Source organism: Phoca vitulina, unplaced genomic scaffold (assembly GCF_004348235.1).
Source record: "Phoca vitulina isolate PV1807 unplaced genomic scaffold, GSC_HSeal_1.0 scaffold2, whole genome shotgun sequence".
In the NCBI taxonomy this organism is placed as follows: domain Eukaryota; kingdom Metazoa; phylum Chordata; class Mammalia; order Carnivora; family Phocidae; genus Phoca; species Phoca vitulina.
In genome coordinates this window covers 25,941,441-25,960,778 of record NW_022589705.1, presented here as the reverse complement: position 1 = coordinate 25,960,778, position 19,338 = coordinate 25,941,441, and the positions used below count along the sequence as shown (strand labels likewise).

Sequence of the window (19,338 nt, the reverse complement as noted above, 5' to 3'; positions counted from 1 at the left end):
AGTTCTGACATCTTACTAATGTCCGTATTGATTAGGTCCCTGGCAGTTGGTACTGCCTCTTGTTCTTTTTGTTGAGGTGATTTTTTCCATCTTGTCATTTTGTCCAGAGGAGAATAGATGAATGAGAGAACAAAAATGCTAACAGGTAACAACGTCCCCAGAAAAATATACACTAAACAAATCAGAAGAGACCTGAAACCAGGGGAAAAGAAAGGGAAAGAAAGAAAAGAGAAAAAGAAAAAGATAAGAACAAACAACAACAACAACAACAAAAACAGAATATGATCAAATATGATCAGGCTGGTGCATAGATCAGTGCCACACACCAGATTTTGGGCATATTTTGGTCTGTTAGAAGAAAGTGCCTTCCAAAATTTTAAAGAAAGAAAAACTTTTATATGTACAAAAATAAGGGTTAATACGATGAAGGGATGGAATATGACTGTAAAGATGAAAATTATAAAAGATTTTATAAAAGGAATTGATAAGAAGTTGGTTGAAAAAAGAGGATTAAAAAAAAAAAATGTGATCAGGCAGGAGACTAGAACAAAGCCATACACTAGAGATTTAGGGTATATTTTGGTCTGTTAGAAGAAACTGTATCCCCAAGTTTTAAAGAGAGAACAACTTATGTATATATATATATATACCAAAAATAAGGTTAACTACTATGAAGGGATAGAATATGACTCTAAAAATGAAAAATAGGGGCGCCTGGGTGGCTCCGTCATTAAGCGTCTGCCTTCGGCTTAGGTCATGATCCCGGGGTCCTGGGATCGAGCCCCACATCGGGCTCCCTGCTCTGCGGGAAGCCTGCTTCTCCCTCTCTCGCTGTGTGTCTCTCTGTCAAAAAATAAATAAAATCTTAAAAAATATATATATATATAAAAAATGAAAAATAGGGGCGCCTGGGTGGCTCAGTCGTTAAGCGTCTGCCTTCGGCTCAGGTCATGATCCCAGGGTCCTGGGATCGAGCCCCGCATCGGGCTCCCTGCTCAGTGGAAAGCCTGCTTCTCCCTTTCCCACTCCCCCTGCTTGTGTTCTCTCTCTCGCTGTGTCTCTCTCTGTCAGATAAATAAATCAAATCTTTAAAAAAAAAAAAAAAAAATGAAAAATAAAAAGGGATTGATAAGATGTTGATTGAAAAAGGGAAAAAGAAAAATTCAAAAAAGAAAAAGTAAAAAAAAAAAATTAACTTTGAAAGACTAAAGAATCATGGGAAAAAAAGCCATGAATTTTATGTATAGTATTCCCCTAGCGCTGGAGTTCTGCCGTTCTTATTGATCGGTAAAGTTGGTCTTGGCTGGCTGTTTTTGCTGATCTTCTGGGGGAGGGGCCTGTTGCCGTGGTTCCCAAATGTCTTTGCCCCGCCCTTGCTGGGTCCGGGCTAAGTAATCTGCTCGGGTTTGCTCTCTGTAGCTTTTGTTTCCTGCAAGCTTTCCGTACAGCTTTGGAGGATGAGAGTGAAATGGCGGCCTCCCAATCTCTGCCCTGGAGGAGCTGAGAACTGGGGGCTCTACTCCTCAGTGAGCCCCAGAGAAAACCAGTCAATCACACCCGTCTCCCGGTCTCTGGCCGCACTCTGTGCTCACCTTGCCTGTGACCGAGCATTTCTGTCTCTGGCACCTGACCTGGTGTGGAGTCTCCAAACCCAGCAGATCCCTGCAGTGCGCTCCCACGCTGCTCCTCCCTGGGGGAGGAAGGGGAGTCTCCCCGGATCTGCCGCTTGTTGGGTCCCTGATGGAAGAGCAGTGGCCCGACTGTGCCAGGGGTCTCGGTTTATGACAACCCCGAGCTGAGAGCCCCCTCCTTGGCTCCATCTCTGCCCCCGGCTTCCCTGCTCCGATCCCTGGGAACTCTGCCACACTCAGGCACCCCTGGTCTTTCTGTGACCCCGAGGGTCCTGAGACCCCACTGTCCCAGCAAGGGTTCCACCCCCCGCTGAGCCACTGGAGTGACATCCCCCAGCAGAGATTTCTGGAAGTTCCGATTTTGTGCTCCGCAACTCTATCACTTGCCAGAAGCGGCCGCCGGAGGCCCCCTCCCCCGCTGTCTATCCTCCCGAATATCGCCTCAGATTCACTTCTCCGCACGTCCTACTTTCCAGAAAGTGGTCGCTTTTCTGTTCAGAGAGTTGCTGCTATTCTTTTCTTCAATCTCCTGTTGAGTTCATAGGTGTTCAGAATGGTTTGATCCCTATCTAGCTGAATTCCCTGGGACCAGACATAATTTAGGTCTCCTACTCCTCCGCCATCTTGCTCCTCCCTCCCAGAATCCAATGACTCTTAATAAGTATGTAGTTTTCTTTTATATCCAGTAGTTTAGCACAACAGGTATTATTGCCTCTCCTTATTTTAACCACGTGTATTTTTGCAAAGAGCTTATATTTATTTAAAAGTAGCAATTTATCGTATTTGCTCTCAAGGATAGAGGATACTATTGATAATTGGGACAATTCTTTAAAAATATTTCTAACATTCCTGAGAGCTTTGGTAGACTTTTCTCTTGGAGGTACACTGTGAATATTCAATATATAAAACTTTCCCAAGCCTGTAAGATTTTGTATCTTTGGGGGAGATAAATAGTTTTAAAGAAGATTGCATTATGTCCTTGTCATGCCATCTAGTGATCGCAGGACAAATTGTTATTTTTTTAATTTAGCTTCTTTATTGTGTTGTACTCTATGCAGTAACAATGTATCTGCTAGTATGTAATTCCAGAATAATACCAATTTGATGTGTGTGATTCTGGGACTTACCAGTTTTATCTGTTTGTTCAAGAGGTGTGTGTGTTACAGCAATTTAACGGGATTTTAAGTATTTTTATCATGATTTTGAGATTTAGCATAGCAATTTTTAAATTTGTAATTTAATTACTCTTGTTTTAGAATTTATTTCGAGTTGATTTTAACTTAAAGTATAAAATATACTCTCATTAATTATAACTATAAATTCTTCCTCCTTGATAGGTGTTAAAAAAGATATTGAGAAGCTTTATGAAGCTGTACCACAGCTTGGTAATCTGTTTAAGATTAAGGACAAAATTGGAGAAGGTAACTTAGAGATATACTTTATTTATAAGTTTCTTTTCCTTACATTTTCCTTTGTATAATCTTGATTTTCATTACTATTTCCTATTGAAAAGTATATCCTTTCTAAAATATTAAGACCATGGTCATATTACTAATTCTGACATCAGGTTTTCATTTTCCCCTGGAAAGAGTGAAAGAATATTTATTTACAGTAAAATGAACAGTCCTATTTTAATCTTTATGCTGTTATACCATTAAAAGTATTGATATCCTAATATATCATTAATAATAATTATTAAAAATGAGAAATTGTAAATTCATATGGAGGAATTTGATCAAAGGAAGTCAGCTCCTTTTCCTTTCTCCATTATAGTTAGGTAGAACTGTACATTGAAACATGTATGAAACCTAAGGTGGCAAAATAGATGAAAACAAAGTGGTACGATGTTTATAAAATAGTCAGTATTGGGGTGCCTGGGTGGCTCAGTTGGTTAAGTGTCCAACTCGGTTTCGGCTCAGGTCACGATCTCAGGGTCGAAGGATTGAGCCCTACATTGGGCTCCACACTCAGTGGGGAGTCTGCTTGAGATTCTCTCTTTTCCTCCCCCCAATAAATAAATTTTTAAAAAAAGAATGGTCAGTGTTAACATAAATGTCATTGAGAGACTGGCAATCTTGTTGACTGAATGAAGGGTAAATTTATCAATTGTGAAGGGAATGAGAAGGTAAAAGATAATAGAAGTTTTTGGTGGCTATATTGGGAAATGCCTAAATAGTTAAAAACAAAAAACCTTCCACTTACTTCATTGTTTGCTTTTGACAACAAAAAGCGTCAGACAAGAAAAGGCTGGGTCATTGGGGGCAGAAGAATTAGAAGATGAGATGATTTGGGATGTAAGAAGTAGATCTTTCCATCTTTTCCTTACCTTTTTTGTTTTTTTAGAAATTTTTAAAAAAGATTTTATTTATTTCAGACAGAAAGCATGAGCAGGGCGGAGGGGTAGAGGGAGAGGGAGAAGAAACTGCGCTGAACAGGGTGCGGGACTGAATCCCAGTGTGTTCTGACTTAGTGTTCAGAACTCTGTTCTGGAATCCACTGGTGTCCTCCTAACAAATTGATAGCTATTCTTGGAGGGGGGAAGGAGGAGGAGGGTGTTCTATGGCTAAATAAGTTGGAAAATGTAGTAGGTATAGCTCCCTTTTGGTTATTCGTGATGTACTTAAAACACATTAAAGCTCTGGAAAATTTTGTAGTAGAGAAATTTATCAATTTGTTTTAACTCAGTATTTCTCAAATTTAACTGGCCACTAACTCTTTTATGTTTTCTGTTTAGTTTAATGCTGAATTTAAAAGCCTAGGTGTTTTTGTAGGTTTTTTTCCCTGAAGACTATTAACATTTCTGCTTCTAACAGACCTGTATCCAAGTCGTAAGAAAGTAATTTCAAATGACAGTATTATAGAAAAATAGTTATTAGAATGGATTGTGACCATGGAAAAATTTTATTTTAACCCAGGCAAATAGATTTGCTGTAGAGCTTTGGTAAATTAATATACCCTGTAAAGAACTGAGAGCAGTTAAGAATTTATTAAAAATTGGAAGTTGTATTTATGAATGTTACTCTTCATGTTTAATATCATTAAATATGTTAATGATTAAGATAATTTTATGGATTCCAAACAGTTTTTAGGATCTATTTTAGCATCGTTTCATTGACATTTTTAAACACCAAATATTGAAAAATCTAATAAATTGTTTACAGGCACTTTTAGCTCTGTTTATTTGGCCACAGCACAGTTACAAGTAGGACCTGAAGAGAAAATTGCTCTAAAACATTTAATACCAACAAGTCATCCTATAAGAATTGCAGCTGAACTTCAGTGCCTAACAGTGGCTGGGTAGGTAATTTAAAGGTATTTTAATTGAACTGGCTGTGTATAATTTTTAAGATTTTTTAAGGGATATCTAACAGGGATGATGAGATTATCCATGAATTAAACATTTTTCAGTCAGGTGTTTGCAGTTTGGTAGCATTTTTCCTCTAATGTTGGGATGGTTAATTAAATTTATATTTTTAGAGTGGATTACCCTTGAGGCTTAGCTTGACTTCCTGTTCTCTTACCGCTTTTTCTAATCTTCCTGCTAAATCCTAAACCATGATCTAGATATTTTTTAAAATGTGGGGAATTCATATTTCATATCTCCTCAGCTATTGACAGCCTCATTTCATACTTTAATTTTGAACAACAGAAACATCTGCCATGTCTTTCTTATTGGTCTCTCTCTTCTAGGTCATTCCTGTCAACCAAGGTACATGATCTGGTATCTCTTATGCCCCTGTATTGCCATCCCTCTTCCAGCTGCTCCGTCAAGTCTTTGCTGCCCTTCCCAGCCAGACTTCCCAAAAATGATCTACATAAACTGTTTTCACTTTCACACCCTACCTTCACTACTCACAGTGTCTGCTGTCCTCTGTGCTAAACCGAAGCTACTTTAGATAGAGTCAACCATGACTTCCGTTTTGCCAGTTTTCTTTTTCTGTTCATATGAACATAGGCAGTGTTTAACATCATTGATTTGAACCATTGTCTTTTGACCTCTGTACTGCCACACACTCCTTGTTTTCTTCCTGCTTTATTTCGCTTTTCATTTTCAGTATCCTTTGGCCAGTTCTTCCTCTTCTACCTGACGTCTAAATGTTGGAGTGCCTGATCTTGGGCTTTCTTGCTCCGGACTCTTCTGTAGGTAGTATGTATTTCCATGTGGTTTTCAGTGTATGGTAAGGATTCCCATAAGTATGTGTCTTGCCTCAGACCTCTTACCTGCAGATTTGTATATACCTACCTGCTGATTTGACATACCCACTTGAGCACCTAATAAATATCTCAAACATATTCTGTAAACTAAATTTTAATACTCCTTTGCCTGCCCAAAAACCCCTATTGCAACAGCCTATTTTATCTGCTCATTTCGGCATCGATCATCAGGTCTTGGCCATTTTACCTCCAAAATATATCTAAAAATCCATCCATGTTTTTCTGTCTTCTCAACCACTACCTCAGTCTGAGCCTAGATTGCTAAACTAGGCTGCTTCTTCTCTTTCCCCCTGAAACCCATTGTTACAAAACAGCCAGAGTGATTTTTAAAGTATAAAAATTTGTGTGTGTGTGTGTATATATATAATGTAAATTGTATACTGTTAGTTCCACCCCTTAAAATCCTTCAGTGGTTTTCCAGTGTCCTTTGAAAAAAAAAAAATCCAGCCTTATCAATACCACTTTCAATGCCACTCTTCCCATCTCCCTCTCTCTGTGCTCTAGTTTCTTTAGTTCCTCAAATTTGTCTCAAGCTTTCTCATCTTAGTGTCACTACCCATACTGTTCCCTAGTAAGACCTCTCCCAGTCTTTGCATGCTGACCTCTCTTCTTTCTGATCTGAGCAAGAGTGGCACCACTTCAAAGATGTCTTCTGAGGGGCACCCAGGTGGCTCAATTTAAGCATCTGACTCTTGATTTCACCTCAGGTCTTGATCTCAGGGTCCTGAGTTCAGTCCTCGAGTTGGGCTCTACTCCAGGCCTGGAGCCTACTTAAAAACAAAAAACAAAGATGTCTTCTGAATTAAATTAGATTCACTTATTTGTTATTTTTACAGCACCTTTTGATCTCTTTCAAAACCCTTGTAATCTGTCATGTGTTATTTTATTATCTGTTATTGCTCATTAGATAATAAACTCCATGAGGGCAGAAATCATGTTAATTTTAATTCACCTTCCCTTTCCTAATATCTAACATAATGTCTGCCACATACCTGTGCCCACTAAATATTTACTGGATGAATGGACAAGCCTATTTCTTTGTTTCACCCCTCTGTTTATTAGAGCAGACAAGAGGATGAGATGGCCTCTCTAAGGCAGAATTACATATGTTCTAATCACTTGAATAAAATTGTTACTTTTTCCATATTTTAAATATTTTCTCTACCATTTTTCCTTTCCGAGTACTTCAAAAAAGTGCATGCTAAAAAAAAAAAATCTTTATCCGATCTTGCTTCCTTTCTAGCTCCCACACTGGTTTTTCTTCTTTGCCAGATATTTCAGGCAAATTGAGTGTTCTGCTTCTATTGTATCCTGTTTTTCCTCAAGTCCTGTTTGGCCTCTTCCTTTCCACTTAAATTGCTTTCTGAAAAATCACCAGTTAATTCCTCTTTGCCAAACTAAAAGACCTCCCTCAGTCCTTATTCTCATGACCTTCATACTGATTACTACCTTCCTTTAAAACTCCTCATCTGGGTGACATCCCTTTCTGGGCTTTCTGCCTCTTCTTCCTTATTTTGCCCTCCAACTTGAGACTTTTCCAAGACTCAAGTTTTCTCTCAAATCATTTTCAGAGCTTTAGGTATCACTTCTCAAGTACTGTCACTGACCTCTCACTTCTCACAAGATATAATTTTGTATCTAGAAATTTTTATCAAAATGTCTTGTTTTTCAATGCTGCTTTTCCTGATTTCTCCACATATTTTGTTGGTATCCATGTTGTTTTACTAATTGGGCTCAAAACCATGGAAGTCAGCTTTACCCTGTTTTCCTCATCTTTTATGATGCAATATAGCATAGCAATTTAGAGCACAGATCTAGAGCAGACTATCCAGATTCAAATCCTGTCTCCATGACTTACTAGTTTAGTGTCTTTGGGAACGTTCCTGAACCTCTCTGTGCCTCAATTTCCTTATCTGTACAAAAGGGAGAGGAAATAATGGCATTGTCCTGATAGAGCTGTTGTGAGGATTCAGTGAATTAGTTAATAAATGTAAAGTGCTTACTTAGATCAAAGCTTGACATAGTGAATGCTCAATAAATGTTAGCTATTATTTTTTAGTTAACTTATTTATTATTATCATTTTATTGGCTACTAAGACTTGTTAATTCGTTCTTGTTATTCATGTTGTCCTTCTCATTCTGTCATTTCCCCAATTTAAAACTATAATTATCTCATGTTTGAATTATTATAGTAACCTCGTAACTGGTGCTACTTTCTTTTTTAAACTTTATCGTGTACAGGTTAAACATGTATACTATCCTACAAGTTGGTTTTAAGTAGTTTTCTAGCATTATTTATGCATTGCTAAAATTTCATTTTTAAAGAAACTGAGCACAAAATTTCAATTCATTTGACCTTTCTTCTAAAGTTCATTATGCATTTTTCCACTAGGGGGCAAGACAATGTCATGGGAGTTAAATACTGCTTTAGGAAAAATGATCATGTGGTTATTGCTATGCCATATCTGGAGCATGAGTCCTTTTTGGTAGGTTTTAATACTTCCTGAATTTTTATTGGCTAAATATTTAATTGAAGACAATTTTATGACCTTATTCATAACTTTATTTTAGGACATTTTGAATTCTCTTTCCTTTCAAGAAGTACGGGAATATATGTTTAATCTGTTCAAAGCTTTGAAACGCATTCATCAGTTTGGTATTGTTCACCGTGATGTTAAACCCAGCAATTTTTTATATAATAGGCGCCTGAAAAAGTAAGTATGAAAAGTTACCAGAAAATAACTACACTTGAAAGAATTTGTGCTATGGGGTTCATCTCGGAGATACAGAACATACTGCAACAGCCATGCACAGATTTTTTTTTTCTTTCAAATTTTCATTGTGGTTGGGGAACGGAAATACAGTGAAGAGATAAAATTGTATTGGTAAAGCAGTGTACATCATTAGATATACCATGGTTCAGTGGAAATAGCACTTAGCTAAAAGAAACTTAGAAAAGGTCTAGGCCTTTTTGACCTTCACATTGCTCTTATCTCTGGGCTTCATTTTTCTTTTCTAGTAAAGGAGAGGATTGCCCACATGATAGCCAATTTCCTGTTTCAACACTAAAGTTGTGTTTTTATGTATATTTATATTGTATATGTTTATATATGTGTGTGTGTTTTATACGGATAGAGACGTTGTAAGCTGAAAACCTAACTTTAATACTGTTCAGTATACAATCGGTCACACTGAGGATGGTAGGGAGTATAGAATTAAAACTTCTTTTCTTGAATTTTATACTTCTGACTTGTCTCTTTAATTTTCTTTAATTAAATCAAATTTTAAACACATGATTTTAAATTTTTTAAGCTTGTTTAATTAAAAATTATCTACTGTGATGCCATCTCTGCCATCGTAAGAGAACAAAGGATTGGGCTTCTATCCTGCAGTCCTTGTCTGCCCTGTTAGCACAAGCCATTGGAGAAAGGGCAGAAAGATTTTTGTGTGTGTATGGGATGTATCATTTCTTAATTTTCAAGCCTAGTTAGCTACTAAATCATTACCTTGTCTATAAACTCATTTTTTTGTCTTTTTTCAAGAATGTTATAAATTCTTAATTGATCCCGTAAAGAATTAACTTTTTGTATGAATATGACTTGAGCGTATTATGATGTTATTAAGCTTTAGTTGTTACAAAGAAGTAAAATGCTTACTTTTGTCTGTCTTAGGTATGCATTGGTAGACTTTGGTTTGGCCCAAGGAACCCATGATACGAAAATAGAGCTTCTCAAATTTGTCCAGTCTGAAGCTCAGCAGGAAAGTTGTTCACAAAATAAATCCCATGTAATCACAGGAAACAAGATTTCATTGAGTGGCCCAGCAGCACCTAAGGAGCTGGATCAGCAGTCCACCATGAAAACTTCTGTTAAAAGGCCCTACACAAATGCACAAAGTCAGATTAAACAAGGAAAAGATGCAAAGGTTCTATCTCTTTTATTTCTTAAATACTAATAAGGTTTTAGAAATGTACTTCCTCATCCAACAGAGGGAGATATAATACTAGGATAATACTTGCAATTAAAAAAATTATTTTTACATTTGTTACACATCAAATGGATTAGGTTCCACTAAGATTTATAATGGATTGTTTTACCACTTCAAAACTGAAATTACTTGGTAGATTTACAATGTCTCTGTCATTACGTTATGTAACAAATATGGAAAATAACAAATTTTCCCTGCATGTTCTAAAGTTCAGATTAATTATCCTTTTTAAAAGAAAACATTAGTTATAGGGGAAAAATTCTGAAGTGTCTATCTCCATTTTAGCTGCACAGCAAAAATGTAACATCCATGCAGGTGGTTTTTAAATTCTTTAGTTATATATTATTTGTGGATTATGATTAACATTGTATGGGTGTTAAGAGTTCTGTCTAGACTATTCTCTCCTTTCACAGAAGTGTTTTGGTGCCTGAAAATGACTTGGATGCAGCTGTTTTTGTTTCATGTCACTTAACTCTTTCAAAACTGGCAGAGTACGGCTGGCAGAAAGTGTTACAGATATAATCCTTATTTTCCTTGTTTTTGTTGGTATTGTAGGAGGGATCTGTAGGCCTTTCTGTCCAGCGCTCTGTTTTTGGAGAAAGAAATTTCAATATACACAGCTCCATTTCACATGAGAGCCCTGCAGTGAAAGTAAGTAATGTAGCTTAATAGTGCAATCATCAGTCAGTCGTACAGTGAAGAGAATTTAGGGATTGGTAGATTAGTATTTATTATCACTAAGTTTTTAAAAGTAGAGTTTTGCTGTGGCAGACGGTATTAACTGCTTTGAGCATCTTGTCAACACTTTTATTTTCTCCAGTTTTTTTTCCTGAACTTTTCTGGTGGAATTTTTCATCATTTTTGGTTAGCTGACTGTTGTTGCTCTTTTCTAAAGGAACATTTAGAACATTAAGGCCTTTTCTCTCATTGGCTAGAATGTGAGCTCCTAATAACTAACACATTTCTGACACACAGGTGATAGTGTAAAGATGTTTGTAAAGTTTACGAAATTGTAATCAATGTTAAATGGTTTTAAATTGACTTATGATATCCTGTAACAGCTAGATAGCATGAGCAACAAATTAAAACTCTGATTTTAGCCAATGTAATTGTGCAGTTTACAGTTCTGAAATGGAGTTAGACACTAGAACGTAACTATGTTATACTTTCGTAACATAAATCAGGAAAAGTTCTGATAAAGTGTAAGTCAAGTATTTACCAATTGAGGACTATTTAGTAAATTTTAAAATGTTTATTCAACAGGAAAACCTAAAAAGATCTAAAATATTTTAATAGACAACTGTTTACTTAAAATCCAACAGCACATTCGGCAGTTTTAAAAGTTATGTTTCTACTGTTAACATTTTGCCATACTAGCATTTGAAGGTATCATGTTAAATATCATGAAAATAGGAAATATGACTTTTCTTTTACAGCTTATGAAGCAGTCAAAGACTGGGGATGTACTATCTAGAAAGTTAGCAACAAAAAAGAAGGCTATTTCTACAAAAGTTATGAATAGTGGTGTGATGAGGAAAACTGCCAGTTCTTGCCCAGCTAGCCTGACCTGTGACTGTTATGCAACAGATAAAGTTTGCAGTATTTGCCTTTCAAGGTAATGTGTTTTGATGGTGCTATAAAATCACCAGCATGCTGCCAGACAAGATTAGAAATTGCAATGATTTTGGTGGGTAATTGATTTAGTGTGAGGAAAGAAACAACACACGCTGATGTCGGGAGAGGTACCTTGAAGAGCAAATGATAACTATTGTCATGTATTGTTCATTTGACATTTATATGCTCTTTGAAAAACACATTTGCTCTTATATGCAAATAATTTTGGTGGGGGTAGGGGTAGTTTTTTTGGAACCTTAGAATCACACATTTTGTTTGCTGATTTAATCTTTTCTTTCTTTATTCCCACCTATGTAGAATAACCAGAACCAAATAATAGAGTGTCTCTCTCACTCCCACTTCCTACTCTTAGCCCCATAAATTCCTCCGTTTCTTTCAAAAGTTGCATGAGCTTTCATGAATCTCTCCTAACCCAAATGTATGAGAATAAGTATATCAGAAACTTTCTGATATCACTCCAAACAGAAATGAATTTTTATACCTCTGAATTCTGTTGTATTCAGTTCTGTTGTATTACATTTTTCTGTTAGGGTCCTTATCATCTACTACCTATTTTTATACCTGGAAGTTACCTTAAAATTTTTCTGGAATATGGCCTGGTTATTTGTGGGGTAGAGGGGGAAGGGACCAGTAGAAACAAAATCTAGGATTTTCGTCACACTGGATTATCTTTTGCTTTACAAATAACTTTTATTTATATAGATATCAAGGCAGAATTTACTGTGAAATAGATCAATAAATGTTATTTTGGTTTTAAATAAACTTTAACATAACTAGAAAAATCTTATTTCATCATCATAAGGCGGCAACAGGTTGCCCCTAGGGCAGGTACACCGGGATTCAGAGCACCAGAGGTTTTGACAAAGTGCCCCAATCAAACTACAGGTATGTTGCACTACAAATACAGAACTCAATTAGAATTGGTTATCCCAGGTATATTTTATTTTATGATCTTTATGTTTTACTAATATTAGTGTTTTTCTGCTTTTAATAAATTATATAAGTGGTTCTAGCAGTGTGGCAGTCCCATTTTTGAGATCATGCTATTAATGAAAATTTCTTCTAGTGTTGCCTTTTTTTTTTTTGGTAACAAATTTTTTCCTATAGATTACATCTTGCTTATCTATTTACAAGATGATTTTTGCCAGGAATTTTGTTTTGGAAGAAAAATTGTGTTTAGTAGTCTTTGCTAACTTGAGACTTGGCAGCATTTTATCTGTTTGCCCAGTACCCCAAAAGTCTTCTGTGATGCGCTTGTGTGTGTGATTAAAATTATTTTTTGTTATTGTGAAAATAATATAGTAGCATTCAAGAGTTTTAAAAAAGGAAAAGGTTTATAATCTACAAAAGTTATCATGGAGCCAAAACCCAGGAAAAGTCTTGAGTAAATGAATCCTACCATTTGCTTGGATTATGGACTTCAAAGAAATACATTCACCCATTGTGTATATTCTAACTTGCTAATGATACAAAAAAATGAAAGTATCTGCTTACTGTCCAAATAATAATTAATAACCTGTTAAGGATGGTTATAAATCTTTACACAAGGTATTTTAGGGATACCTAACTATTCTTACCTGAAGGGAATATGGAAGGAAATTTACAGAAGAGGGAACCTCTGAGAAGAGATGTAAATTGGAGTGGGTGGTTGGCATTGATAAATGAGCAGAGGATCTCAAGAAACAGAATGGTCTAGTCATATAGGAAACAGTAAGTTTAGTGTTGCTAGAATGTAAGATGGAAGTGAAGGAATGGTGAGAAATAAACCTGATAATAGGTAGACAAGTCAAATCACACATGTTAAACAGCTTGGACTGTATCCTGTAAGTGTTGGAAAGTTATTCAAGGGAAAGACATGGTATTAATTATGTTCTAACTGGATCATTCTGGCAGGTATACAGAGTGGATAGGTTTTGGAGAGTGGTGGCTTACAGTGGTCCAAGTGAGAGATGCTGAAAGCCTGAATGAGGGCATCATTAATAGGAATGAACAGAAAGGTGAAGGATTGGAAAGGTAGAACTTGGTAGATAATTGGATGTGGGATTTGGGTTTGGGATGGTGAAGGAAAAGGCACCCGGGATGTTTATCAGATTTCTAGCTTAGGGGACTTGAATGGGTATCATTCACAAAGGTGGAGAATAAACTGGTTTACAAGGAAAGATAAGGTGGATTGGGGCATAATTGGCTTGAGATATTTGTGAGACACAGAGATGTCCAACAGAATAAAAGTCAAGCTCAGGGAAGTCCGGGCTGGAAACACAGTTGAATGCCATCAGTACAGAAAAGATCGTTAAAGCCATGAGGTAGATGGATCCAATCAGGGAGAGTATACAGGGGAAGAAGAGGTTGGAACTCTGGGGAACCTCAGCCTTAAGGCTTGGAGAGAATGTCGAAGGAGGAAGCAGATGTACAGAGGGAACGAAGAAAGGCAGGTGATACAAAAGCCAAGGGAATAGAGAGCAAATAACTTGGACTTACTAGGAGGTCAACAATTAGGAGAGATGTCCCTAAAAGAAAAAAATAGTTTCTTAACGTGAGCCTGGGCTGGTCTTAATGTTAATTCCCAGAATTCTAGAGATTAAAGTTTCTATAGCAGAAGTTAGGGTTAGTACCTGGCAGAAGAAAAGCTTCTGATGTTCAGTACTTTTCACTAAAATAAACCACTTTCACTATGGTGGGTAATTCTTGAGGAGCATCCAGATTTTTCCCACATAGCTATTTTTGATTTCTTTTGATCTTATAAAATACATATCTACTTATTGTTTTCTAATGATGAAATATGCTTTAAACTTACTCACATGTTGCTTAAGAAAGAAGACATTGTATTTTGTATTAAGAATGTTGGACCAGGGTTTCTCAGTCCTGATATCACATTATAGCATCTGAGGAACTTAAAAAAAATACTGATGCCTGAGCCATACTCCAGAACAATTAAGTTAGAATCTTTGAGGGAGTGGGCCTGGGCATCAGAATTTTTGTAAGGATCAAGATAATTTGCACAGCGAAAGTTGAGAACTATGGATGTAACATTGATATAAACTGACTACTGGTGATAAAATTACAGATTTGGGATTTTTTTTAAAGTTTGTTTTCTGTTACAGCAATTGACATGTGGTCTGCAGGTGTCATATTCCTTTCTTTGCTTAGTGGGCGATATCCATTTTATAAAGCAAGTGATGATTTAACTGCTTTGGCTCAAATTATGACAATTCGTGGATCCAGGGAAACTATCCAAGCTGCTAAAACTTTTGGTAAGCAGTTTTATTTTCTAGAACAAAACAAATGCCTTTATTATCTCCTATAAATCAAATTATTATGAAATTCTCTTTACAAATAAACATATTTTGTGTTCGTAAAATTCTCTGATGTTAGGTACAAAATTTCTCTTGCTCTAAAATTAATTGCATTGTGTAAGAAAATTATCACTTTTCTTCTATATAATCATTTAATCTTACCAAGCACAAAGTGCTATTTTTTTTTTTTTTAAAGATTTCATTTATTTATTTGAGAGAGAATGAGATAGAGAGAGCATGAGAGGGGGGAGGGTCAGAGGGAGAAGCAGGCTCCCTGTTCAGCAGGGAGCCCAATGCGGAACTTGATCCCGGGACTCCAGGATCATGACCCGAGCCGAAGGCAGTCGCTTAACCAACTGAGCCACCCAGGCGCCCCACAAAGTGCTATTTAAATATTTAGATTAAAATTCAACTTTATAATCTTAAAAGAATAAGGAATAACTCCCTGTAGTTATGGTTTGACTTTATTATATATTTTTAATAGTATGTTTTAATTTATTATATATTTATTAAGCATCAGGTGTTCTTGGGCCTGCCTTAAGTGATCTTAGTCTATACTAACAATAAACAGTTAATAAAATATGTGTTAGTTGTTAGATTCCTTAGGGTTAGGGTAGCAAGAGGAGAAATGAACAGAACACCTTTGCTGATGGAGTTATTATTGTAAGCATATATTGGACATGGGAAATCATCTCCTTAGCTATCCAAATTCTTACACTTCCAAGACTGGGATATGCAGTGTACTTCATAGGGCACCTGAGAATTAGCTCAGCCTTGTTCTGGCCAATGACTTGAAATCAAATGCTCACCTTGTATTTATTCTCCATATACAATTATAGTTAATATTTTCCAAAGTGGGTGCCTGTGATTGAGTCAGCATGCTACCACATGATACAGAACACCCGTGTGGCACAAAATTTCAGGCAGCCCACTTCAAAAGTAGCTGGGCTGCTTTGTGCCCAGCCCCAGGATCAGTGGGTCTTCCATCAGGGGTCCAGATCAAAATTATCTGAGGAACTTTCTCACCCCACTCCTTCCTGGAAAATAAGATTCAGAAAAATATGATAGATAGGAAGGTCCAGGCTTGTTTGAAAAATCAAGTGATTTTGACCAAGAACAACTTCAAAGAACCCCTGCAAAAATGATTGCCCCTTACGTAGACACCACTGCTACAGTCTAATCCCATCAGAAAAACTTGGTGGTGGTTGTGAAGAAAGCTTTGTGATAGAGGCTTACCAAAAAGTGTTTCTGCATCAAAGTCAGTCCACAACTTGTAGCTTTCTTGCACCTACTGTAAGAAAATTTTATCTGAGGTAATACGGTGAAATAGTACACACATACAAAGGGAAAGTGACAATAAATGGAAGGCAAGATTGAGACCTTGGAAATTATATTCTTAGACATTCCTGATTGAGAAAACTTTTCATCTGCTGTTGAATAACTTCCTGAGAACTTTATGAAGTTTATCAGAGAGTGAACACCAAAACATTTTGTTGAAGAGCTTAAATCTCCCCTATCTGTAGTCAAAGTTATAATGAGGATCAACAATGGAAGCACAACATGCGACACAAAAACACTCTAGGGTAAGTGTCAGGATAGCAGGCAAGGGCTTTTAAAGGTTTATCATTGTAATGCTTGTTCTCATATTAGAAAAATAATAATGCCACGTAGTACTTGTCTCAGTTTTATTAGTAGGACTTCTGCAGCTGTTTCAGTCAAATCTTACTGTAACTTTGGGCTGAATACAGAAGGACTCAAAACTGCAGTAGTCACAGTTCTCCTTTAAGACCCAAAGAAATGACTTGCTTGGGATTAGCAGTGGGAGTACTTTTACTTCTATTGTGCATAACTTACCTCACTGTCCTCAACTCATAGAGCTGGCCCCACTGTGGATTGTCATCAAGTACTTGTTGAGTTCTGTCAAAGAAATTCAGAAAAACCTTGAGCTAAAACAAATGCCTGACATGGTCTGTAACAAAATATTTTTTTAAAGATTTATTTATTTGAGAGAGAGTGGGGGGAGGGGCAGAGGAAGAGAATTTCAGGCAGACTCCAGCTGAGCAGGGAACCCCACATGGGGCTCAATCCCAGGACCCTAAGATCATGACCTGAGCTGAAGTCCCATCTTAACCGACCGAGCCACCCAGGCGCCCCCACATTTCTGTTTAATAAGGAAATATAAGGCCAAGATAATACACTACTGCCTGTTTATGTGATTTCTACTTACTACTATGTAGTACAAAACAGAACTTAAATATGAGCATGTGGTGCTCTCACACACAGTGTAAATATATCCACAAAGTGCATGGTTGGACTTGCATGATTCTTATGAGAGAGGCTTCTGATATATTCAGATAATAGAAAATACATGTATTTTTTCCTTTTTAGGCAAATCAATATTGTGTAGCAAAGAAGTCCCAGCACAAGACTTGAGAAAACTCTGCGAGAAGCTCAGAGGTATCGATTCTAAGACTCCCAAATTAACAAGTGATATACAGGGGCTTGCTTCCCGTGACCCAACTTTTTCAGAGAAGATTGACCATAAAGCTTCTCACCTTATACAAACACCTCAAGCACAGCACTCAGGGAATTCCTTGTATAAAGGGGACAGTAATGGCTGTGGGGGTAGTTTGAATACGGATACTACCAATTTAGAAGGCTGGAATGAGGTACCTGATGAAGCTTACGACCTGCTTGATAAACTTCTAGATCTAAATCCAGCTTCAAGAATAACAGCAGAAGAGGCTTTGTTGCACCCTTTTTTTAAGGATACGAACTTGTGATTATCGTTCGTCATGTAATGTTTGATGTTTTGTGTTATGAGATGGGGTGAAAAGGAGTTCTTTGTAATAGCTGTAACTTCTTGATTGGAGACCAGGGCAAGCAGGATGAATAATTTATTTTAAAATTTTAGTATTTGCTCTTTGGCAGATTCTAAAATATGGATTAAGATTACTTAAAATGCCTGGGATAGTTCTTTGGGCTAACTATGTGATCTTTGAGTTAGATCTACCCAAATAAAATCAGATCTTTAGCTTCCCTAATTACTTGTCACTGCCATACACAGAAAAAGAAGCTGTTTCAGCCTAGTACATAGGAGTTTCAGGTGTAAGTCTTAAAATTAATGGATGTGATCAGGACTAAATGAGTCAAAAGATGTTACTGGTTTCTTTAAACTGTGAGCTATGTGTACTTCTGGAAAACTCAACCTGGTGCTGGTTCTAACCATTCTGTAGGTAAAGGAGATCATTTCCTCTTCTAGAGACATATATTATACTTCCGAACACTAAAACAATTAATGAGAAAATGTTGGGGGTAATATCACTTAAAATTGAATTTATCCATTTTTCAAAGTATTTTGTTAAAGCATATTTTGTGTGAATTGCCATGTTTTTCTTAATGGTTTCTCTCTTGATTTTTCCACTTTCTCTTTCCCCACCTAACACATTCTCCCTGGAAATAATATGGTGCTTTCCACAAAGTTTCTGGGTCTTTGTTAAATATTGCATGTGTTTACAGTTGGGAACTCACTGCGTACACTGGTTGTTTAAAGGGAAGCTGCAGAGCCAAGGTGAATACTGATAGTCCAAAATGGTTTTCTTTTTCTCGCCGTCTTAGGTGTAATTAGGTAGCTGGCTAAAAGGAAAAATAAATACAACCTTGAGAATATTGTTGGAGATTTTTTTCCTCTGCATAGTGTCATCAGGATCTCTATATCCTGTTATAACTAAATTGGTCCTGCTCAGAGAAGGTTGATTACTAGAGTCTTGGGTGTGTTGGGAAGAGAGAGAGAAGTGGGTAAAGTAGAAGAGGACCAGAGATGGAGGCTTATATATTACTACATTCCAAAATGATAAATATCATTGACAATATATCAAACTCTTTCTGTGGGAGGTAAGTCTAGGGGTATGGATCTGCTGAGAAGTTTCCCATTTAGTAGGGATAGAGTATAGAAACAGCCTAGGGATATAAAACATACATTGTTATTTTGTGCATTCAAGACAGTATGTCTACCTACTCTGTTAGGTAAGTATAGTATATACAGAAACCACTACTGCTGATGTGCTCTGTTTTCTCATACTGTAATCTTTAAAAACAACAAAACTTGAATGTTCTTGAATTTATATGTTTAATAAAGTTATTCTTTTATATTTTTTATGTCTGACTACTCATTTGAAAAATACCCTTTAAAAAAAAAAAGTATTGATCACTGGAAATATTTTCCTTCTGAGATTGATGAATGCTCTCTCCAGCAAATAGTAGGCAGTAGATTAACAAAAATTGACCTGGCTCAACTAGTATGTGAAAGATGGAAGCAGATTTTTGTTATAGAAAGGTGCTCATTGACCTCATCTATAGGAAATTTATAAGCAGATAGTAAAGCAGTAAGTCATCTCAGTAATCAGAAGTCTTAGCTAAAAAAAAAGTTCACGGTGTGATTTCACAATCAAGTTAACATATTCTAAGAAAATTAACAGAAAGAAAAATTTAACTACCAAAAGTACAGGGCAGGAGATGTTCTCGAAGAAAGTTTAATATTCAGGGTTGTTGTTTCAAGTTTTTATTAATATCACAGA

At 36.5% G+C, this 19,338-nt stretch overlaps 1 protein-coding gene across 5 annotated transcripts in view; it reads left to right on the top strand.

The window, feature by feature from the left end:
• CDC7 (cell division cycle 7) overlaps positions 1-18,911 on the top strand; it is a 32,523-nt gene extending 13,612 nt beyond the window's left edge. For 2 of the 5 annotated variants that reach the window (XM_032423940.1, XM_032423931.1), the window contains exons 3-12: positions 2,969-3,052; positions 4,793-4,928; positions 8,239-8,332; positions 8,418-8,560; positions 9,518-9,770; positions 10,389-10,484; positions 11,270-11,448; positions 12,271-12,353; positions 14,570-14,719; positions 17,150-17,544. In XM_032423940.1, the coding sequence (XP_032279831.1) occupies positions 2,969-3,052; positions 4,793-4,928; positions 8,239-8,332; positions 8,418-8,560; positions 9,518-9,770; positions 10,389-10,484; positions 11,270-11,448; positions 12,271-12,353; positions 14,570-14,719; positions 17,150-17,544 (1,613 nt within the window). Of the gene's footprint in view, positions 1-2,968; positions 3,053-4,792; positions 4,929-8,238; positions 8,333-8,417; positions 8,561-9,517; positions 9,771-10,388; positions 10,485-11,269; positions 11,449-12,270; positions 12,354-14,569; positions 14,720-17,149 lie in introns of all 5 variants that reach the window. The other 3 variants (XM_032423923.1, XM_032423962.1, XM_032423952.1) reach the window with 3 other exon arrangements.
• Positions 18,912-19,338: the final 427 nt, after the last annotated feature.